General features: G+C 45.7%; 1 protein-coding gene across 1 annotated transcript in view; it reads left to right on the top strand.

The window, feature by feature from the left end:
* Nucleotides 1–850: 850 nt before the first annotated feature.
* MAP3K15 (mitogen-activated protein kinase kinase kinase 15) overlaps nt 851–8,450 on the top strand; it is an 85,230-nt gene continuing 77,630 nt past the window's right edge. Inside the window, exon 1 of the mRNA XM_048287284.1 lies at nt 851–1,421. Coding sequence (XP_048143241.1) covers nt 1,106–1,421 — 316 coding nt within the window. The 5' untranslated portion in view covers nt 851–1,105. The remainder of the gene's footprint in view (nt 1,422–8,450) is intronic.

The following is an 8,450-nucleotide window of genomic DNA, read 5'->3' as shown; positions in this document are numbered from 1 at the left end:
TTGGACTCAATGACCTTAGAGGTCTTTTCCAACCTTAAGAGTTCTCTATGATTACAGCATGGGGTAAAATCATTGTCTCTGGTAGCCACATATTCTTCACACTGCAGCAAAAGGTGAAGACACTTTGTTTAAAACCCCATCTGTCACCACGAGTGGAAAATAAAATGAAAAAGATAGGTTTACTACTTCAAACACAAATTTGCAGGAGGACTGCGCTTTTCCGCTGTTCCCTTGATTGCCGGCTGGTTGTGGTCTCCGTATTGGTGTGGTGTCCTTTTGACAGCTGGGGTACAAGGCTGAGATACAAAATTATCCAGGCAGAGCCAGCTCTTCATTTCTCTTGCCACATGCACCAGTGCCTGGACCAGTAGCAGTGCCAAACCCCAGGCTGCCATCACCAGGGTAGCTAGTAAGAAAAATGTGTTAGAAAATCAAAATTAATTTTGGTCTTATAAAGAAGCCAGGAATTGACACAGAGCTACTAGAAGCTGATTTTGTCATGATCGTGGGAGATTATTAAGAGAAGGAATTTAGGGATGAACTATTACCCAAACTTCTGACACAGTCTATCTGTGGTCAAAGTCGTGTAAACAACTGGGACAGGGGGCTCAGTAGGGGAGAAGCTGCGATGGAGCAGAGGGAAGACAAGCGGGCAGCAGCTGCCTTCGCTCCACGGGCAGCGGAGCCGCGGGCGGTGCGCGGGGGCGCTGCTGCCGGCGAGGGGCGGGCAGGGCAAATGATAAACGAGGCGCGATCGGCCCGACGGCGCCGCTCGCTCTCAGTGCCGCCGACGGGAGCGGGCGCATTGTCCCGGGAAGGCACGGCGGGGTGGAGCCGGGCTCCGCGCTGGGCTGCCCGGGCTGTCTCGTTCGGGGAGGGCGGTGCCCAGCTGAGCTGAGCCCTGTTCCGCGCCGGCCGCCTTCAACTGGCCTCGCCTCGCCTCGTCCCGTCTCCGTGCCCGCCCGGCCGCGGGGAGAAGCGCGGGCAGGAGGAGGGAGGGAGGGAGCCGCCTCACCCGGAGTTTGCCCAGCTGTTCGCGATGGGACGCGGCCCCGCCTGAGCACCTGCCGGCAGCACCGCGCTCCCCTCGTCCCTCGACGCCGCTATGGACAACCCCGCGGGCGGCAGCGCGGCCGCGGAGCCGGCACCCCCCGGCGCGGAGCCGGAGCTGGCGGCCGGGGGCCCGGCAGAGGCCGAGGCGGCGGAGCTGGGCTCGGCAGCCCCGCGGCCGCGCTGCCTGCGGGCCGTGTACGTGCTCAACGACCCGCCCAAGGCGGGCACCGGGGCGCGGAGCCCCGAGGCCGGGGCGCGGCAGTGCCTGCTGCGGGCCTGCGAGGCCGAAGGAGCCCAGCTAAGCACCGTCAACTTCGGCGAGCTGGACTTCGGCGAGACTGCGGTGCTGGACACCTTCTACGACGCGGGTGAGCGGGCTGGGCTGAGGCGGGACGCGGGGCGGGGGCTCAGGCTTGACCTGCCCCGCGCCGCCCTCCCGGGTCGTGCAGGGACACAGCCGGCAGGAGTGCGGAGCGCTCAGTGAGGGCGGTGCCGGAGAGGGGGAGCGGGGCTCTTGGCGAGAGGTGTGGGGACAGGGAAATGGGTGCGAAGGGATCCTGGTGTAATGCGTCCAGCACACTGAGGAGGAGAAGGTTTGGGAAAAAAGTTCAGGCTCTTACAGAAGCTGCTTGAGTCACCACGGTGCGTTGCCCCAGCAGAGCTGTGGATCCTACAGTACCAAGAGCTCTAAGGCGTAGCAGAGCTCCTCCTGGGGTGGCTTGCCAGCCTCTGATCTGGCTTGGCTAGAGGCTTCATGTTCACCCACTCTCACTCCAGACTGTGAAATTGGCTTGTATGTGAACAAAGTGATCCAGTATTGCTCTGAACAAGGGCCCCGAGGAACACTTGTGGGTATTGCCCACCCTGTTCAGGTTCCAGCTGTTAACAGGTGTCTGATGGTTCAAAAAAAAGCTACTGTCCCTTCACTCAAAAATGCCTGACTAGTTGGGCACTATGGCAGAGAGCTGTGAGCTTTTTGAGCACACAGAGGAAGCCTCTGAGCCAATAGGTATTATAAACGAATCAAGGTGAGTATGTGGACCTGTTGCTGGCATGCAGACATACATATTTCTCCTATCTGTATGAGCCAGCATTAGGAAATGCAGGGAATTCACAGACTCCAAAGATGGAAAGTACTCTTTAAGTCCATGTTGATGTTCATCTTTCATAAGAACTTTGTTTTGTTCATGAGATGTGTTGAAGAATATTTCTTAAAACTTTAGTCTTATTTTAAATTCTCATATGATTATGAGTCCATTTCATCCCAGTAAGTCTCCCAAATATTGAGAAACCTCACATCCTTTTTTGTCATTGTTTTTTTCTCAGTCGGTGTTTTTGTTATATCTCTGCTAGCAAGGTTGACAAATGTGTAATATATTCTTTGTGTGCCTTGCTACACAAACTAGCAATTTCTTTTATAGCCCTTCTGAAGGTAAGCATAATAAGGTACCTACCAACGCAAAATTATTTCTCCGTTTCTACTAATAGCGCTATTAATGTATTAGGCACACACCTGCAGTGCAGTGTACTGAGAAGCTGAGACAGCTATTTAAAAGGTTTTCTTAAATTGCTGCATTCTGAAGTGAGTGCCTCTTCTCTGGGAATGTGCCCTAACTTTGCAGATTTTTGCATTCAAGTAATCTTGTCAGACCAAGATCATTTTATCACTATTTAATTCATTATTTAATACTATTTTGTAATAGTAAAATTTCTTTTTACTGGATACACCTTCAACACTCTTATATCCAGATTTTGTCAATTAAAAACTAATTGAATAGTCCATAATCAGGAATTGTTCCAGAGACTGTTAAAAATAGTCTTTTTGTGGATTTCTTTCCAGTAGCAACGATTTGAGATCAGCCAGGGAGACAACATTTTAGTTTGGATTATGTATGCCTGGGATTGCTGGCATCTATTCAGTTCTTAAGAAGAACATCGTTAAGAATAAGTTTTAATATGAACGCTCCTATGGTTCATGATGAACTTTGTGTCAGGAAGTTCCCATGTGTTTACTTTAAAAAGAAAAAAATCCGAAGAAGTTTTATTGCTGCCTGGGTAAGATACTGAGCAGGTGTTTCCCATACTGAAGATATCTCTTACAGTGTATATTTACTTTCTGTAGCTGGGGGGCAGAGCCTTGAAAAGCAGTCCCTCTTGCTTTGTAATGAGTGGGGGGTTTCTAAGAGATGCTTGCCTGTTGCCATCTCTTGGTTTGCTAGTGGAACCTTAACCATCTACTAATGCTTAATGACTGAGCAGCAAAGACCATCTCATTGTGAGTAGTATCTATGGCTCTTTGTTAAAAATGTTATCCATTAGCCTTTTTCCCTGACTGTGTCTGAAATTGTAGTCATTTACTCAGCCATTAGACAACCCCCTCCAAAGCAAGTTTACCTACCGTACTTGGTATGAATATATAAGTACATTTTGTGACAAAATCAGCAAACTTTAAGGACAGAGTGCAATGAAAAAGATCCACAGAAACCTCTTTCCTGTATTCAGACAGGTTTTCTGGTGGATGATTTTTCAGTAGAACACTGGGAAAAGTGCTGAAAACCCACTTATATTCCATAATCAGAGTATATGTGTGTTTCTCCTTGATTGTAGCCATTACTGACTTCCCATCATTTGAAATCTTAGCATGAATGGAAGCATGACTTACACCTTTAGTTAGGTATTGCAGACCTGCAGGTAATGTAGGGATGACCCTGACCTTAAGAAATCACTCAACTTTCTAAGGTTTTGCTGTGTTGAGGGGGAACTACAGCACTTGTGAGAGCAAACTTAAAACTTGTGAGGTAAGAGCTTGATAAAAGAAAGATTTCTTTGCTCATTGTGTGCTAGAAACAAGCTGTCAGCAAAGTAATTTATGGTTTTCAAAAATGGGCAATGATATCTGCCTAGTAGAGGAGCAACAAGGATGCTTGACTGTATCTGTGAGAAGAAAGAAAGGTAATATTTTTGGAATAAAACCGGGTACAGGCCATTAGTGTGAAGTGTTTTTGCAGAGAATAAAAGCAATTTTCCCTATGAACAGTGAGCCTAGGAGCTAACTGAGAATTTAAAGTTTCTTCAGAATTATCGCATGGAGAAAATCAAACTGTAGGCACTGCAGTGCATTCAGAAACAGCTTGAGAGACACAGTGAAAAGGTGAGTGTGACTTGGCTATAGTGGTGTTACAGGTAGAGTGATTTATAGCTGCAAAGGATGTTCCTGTTCTGAATGTACTAAGAAAGCAAACATCATGTCAAAGTCAAATGTCTGATCTGTACCTCTGTTAAGGTGATGTTAGATAGAAAAAATGTAGGTTTTTTTTCCTTGTCTACTCAAAACTTTATCAAATCTTAATGCTTCAAGTGCCAGACAACAGGGTATTGCTACAGCAATAAGTGAAGGAGTGTACAAAGTACAGTTACACAGATTTTGGATGTTCCCATTTTGGTTTATGAAATCCTGTCTCTGTAGCTGATTATATTTTTCCCTCATGAGGGATGTTCAGTAGTCTGTTTTGAGGCTTGGAATATTTCTTTGACCATTTGACCACAGCATTTAGAAGTTACTACAGTCAGCAGGATGAAAATCAGCTGAAAGGAAGACAACCTAGAGAGAGACCGGTGTACTGAGAAATAAAGCTAAATGTTGACCTGAGATTAATTAGTATTCCTCTGACAATCCAGGAAACTGTCAGATAATTTGTGAGTATAGGGGGAATATTTTGAAGTCTGTTTCTGCTGTCTTGCTATGTATGAACTTCTATAACCAATATCCTGTGTTATAAGGCAGCCCCAAAATGCGTGCTCTCTGCAGACCTGTCATCATCCAGAGCTAAGACTTGGGAGTGAGCCCAGAGACTGAAACATGGGTCCTGCTTATTTCTGTACTATAGTTGAACCACTCTTAACATAACCCTAATTTCTTGTCCCTGAAACTCTTTTTCTTCATGTTTCACTGTGAAAGGGGAAGGAGGAAATATATTTGCTGGATCCTAATTTTCAGGCTCTGGCACCCACTGGGAGAATCGTTGTTGCCTGTTCCCAGCTGCTTTCCCTGAAACCCTCTGCCCTCAGAAGGCCAGTGTCCCCACTTCAGAATTGGCAGGGGTGCTTCAACTTCTTCAGCCCGAAGGCTGAGTGTATCAGGTGCAGTAAACACTTGTCACTGGTTTAGGATAATATACAGTGTGGTACCGGTGTAGCTTAGCTGGAGTCACAGCTTCCCTTGCTGACTCTGCTGCAGGGAGTGCAGTCTCTGACAGGAATGACAGTTGAGGGCAATAACTTCTTAAGCTTCATCAGACCTTCCTGCTGCAGTTGATCTTTGCCTCTGGGTGTGACAGTGAGCAGTGGTGGAGTTAAGGGTTAGCGCTCTGATGCTTACTTCAGCAGGCAGGGTTTGCTGTTTTTCTGAGGAATACTTAAAATCTTTCCTTTCTTTTCCCATGCAGCTCACTCAGTGGCTAGGGGTGTATTTGCTTTAAATCTCAAGAGATATATATATATACAGAATACAAAAATATGAAGAGAAGCAAACCAACCATCTTCAGAACAGGAAGGTGGTGGATGAGAGGCTGGGCTGGGTATTGTGCTGCTTTAGTGCAACAGCAGAGCTTTTGGGACCTGATCTTTTTTGTCTGTGTGGTACTGCACATCTAGAGCGACTTCAGGTGTCTCCAGCAAAGCTCTGCATTGTGACATCAAACCAAATATTCTGATAACAAAACCCTGTGATATACCCGTATTGTAGTCCTTTTATATCCAAGTGTGTGAGGCCAGTTTTAAATGACAGTAACAAGCCTGATACAATCAAGTCTATATGTCACTATCATAAAACAGTTTAGGTTGGAAGGGACATTAAAGATCATCCAGTTTCAATCCCTCTGACATGGGCAGAGACACCTTCCACTAAACCAGATTGTCTGCTGTCCAGACTGGCTTTGAACACTTCCAGAGATGGGGTATCCACAACCTCTCTGCGTAACCTGTTTCAGTGCCTTACTACCCTCACAGTAATCTAAATCAGCCCTCTTTCATCTTAAAGTCATTCCCCCTTGCCCTATCACTACAGGCCTTTGTAAAAGGTCCCTCTCCAGCTCTCCCATTGCCCCCTTTAGGTACTGCAAGGTGCTATAAGGTCTCCCCGGAGCCTACTCTTCTCCAGGCCAAACAGCCCCAGCCCTCTCACCCTGTCTTCCTGGGAGAGGTGCTCCAGCCCTCTGATCATCTTCATAGTCCTCCTCTTGAACCTCTCAAAGCGGTCCCCACCCTTCTTATGCTGGAAACCCCAAAGCTGGATGCAGCATGCCAGGTGGGGTCTCACAAAAGCAAAATAGAGGGAGAGAATCCCCTCCCTCAACCTGCTGGCCACGCTGCTTTTGGTGAAGTACAGGACACAGCTGGATCGATGATCTCTGAGGTCTTTTCTAACCTAATTAATTGATTCTGTGATTGGTTGATTAATTCTGTGATTCATGCACTTTCAGCTTCCTTAGATGGTTTCAAACCTCCTGTTCTACAATGGGCAGTTCTTCATTCTCCCAGTCCCTGTCTTTTCCTTCTGTGACTCTGGTGGTGTGGCTGGAGCATCTGCCAGTGAAGACCAAGGCAAAAAAGTTACTGAGTACTTCAGTGTTTCCCATATCCTGGGTAACCGTGTGTCCTGTTTCCTTCTGGAGACACATCATATTTCCCTATCTTCCTTTTATCACCAACATACCTCTAAAAGCTTTTCTTGTTGCCCATGATGTCGCTGGCCAGATTTAATTCTATCAGCACTTTAGCTTTCCTAACCTGATCCCTGGTGGCTGCTCGGACAATTTCTCTGTGTTCCTCCCAGGCTATCTGTCCTTGCTTTCACCCTCTGTAGGCTTTGGTTTTGTGTTATGATACATCTCAGGTGCTGTGACGTGATGCATTCAAGAGGCGTATTTTGCTTTTATGATATTAGCTGGGGTCAATTTCCGACATTTCTTTCAGAAATGCTTATTGGTATTCAGAGATTTGCATGTTTTTGTTTAACAGTGGAGACCATTATTTTCATAATCAGAATAATGGAAAGGTTAGGGATGGAGGGACCTTAAAGATCATCTTGTTCCACCTTGCCCTGCCTTGTGCAGGGATGCCGTTCACTAGATCAGATTGCTCAAGGCCCCATGCAGCCTGGCTCTGACCCTTCAGGGGTGGAGTATCCACAACTTCTCTGGAACCTATTCCAGTGCCTCACCACCCTCCAAGAAAAGAATTTTTTCGTAACATCTAACTTAAACCTGTCCTCTTTCAGTTTAAACTCATTACCCCTTGTTCTCTCCATTGTAGTCAACATATCCCAAGACTGTCAGCTGTGATAAATGGCTTTGTGTCAACCCTTTTGCATTTTCTGTGTGTAACCTGAAAGGCTTCACTTCGGTTCAACTTGCATATGTTCTGTGAAGTAGCTCCTTTAATGTCAGCTGAACGGGCTTAGGAACCTGCAAATAAATGACCATAAATAGGCAGAATTTTCTTTGGTGTATTGCCATAGACCAAATGCAAGGTCAGGACTGTATTCAGAGAAAGATACTAATAACAAAAAGAAGAAACTGAGAACCTCTCTCTAATGGAGAGAGACTCTGTTTTATTACTTCTCCTTTTGGAAGATCTATTTTTAGCTGTGATGGGTCATGTGGAAGGACATACCAACAATCCAAACCCAGTGTAAGTCCTACCTTTTTTTTGAAGCTTTGAATGAAGCGGTTTGCATCTCTAAAAATCTGATACTAGCCATGCAAATTTGGGCTTCTTCCATTGTTCCACGGTGAGATTATGAATAGGTGTATGTACTGTCTATGTGAAGTGACTCATTTCTGTGCCATGACTTCTGGATAAGGGAAAAAGAGTGCAGTTCTTTCTTTTCCCAGGTTTCCTGTGCATGAAACTTCCTTGCATGAGAAAACCCCAACAAAACCATATAACAACCCAGCCTACAGCTGTCCATTTTCTTTTCTTGTCTTTCTTTCCTCCTGAACTTAAATACTAAATTTGAGAAGGCTCCTCAGAATTTGACTGTGTGACTGGGTTTTGTAGCCAGAAGCATGTCAGATGATTCTTAGCTGTTGAATCAGCTAACAAGGAATCATCTCTCTGAATACAATATAAATTGTGTTTCTGCTATTACTCTGCAAGTAATACTTTTCATTGTGTGATTTTAAGTCTTATTGAATTTCACTAAATAGACTTAGATGCTTTTACACCCATTACAACCATTACAAATGACTTCGAAAATTTGAACATTTAGGATTATTCTGAAGAGAGGAACAACTGCATCTATTGAACTGCCTGAGTTTTGAAGACCAATTATTGTCACACAGCCCTTGAAAACACTGCAGTTAAAGTGTGTTTTGGTTGTTTGGGCTTTTGGGGGG

This window comes from Corvus hawaiiensis, chromosome 2 (genome assembly GCF_020740725.1).
Source record: "Corvus hawaiiensis isolate bCorHaw1 chromosome 2, bCorHaw1.pri.cur, whole genome shotgun sequence".
In the NCBI taxonomy this organism is placed as follows: Eukaryota; Metazoa; Chordata; class Aves; order Passeriformes; family Corvidae; genus Corvus; species Corvus hawaiiensis.
The sequence above is the reverse complement of the archived record's forward strand: the minus strand, read 5'-3'. Positions and strand labels throughout refer to the sequence as shown.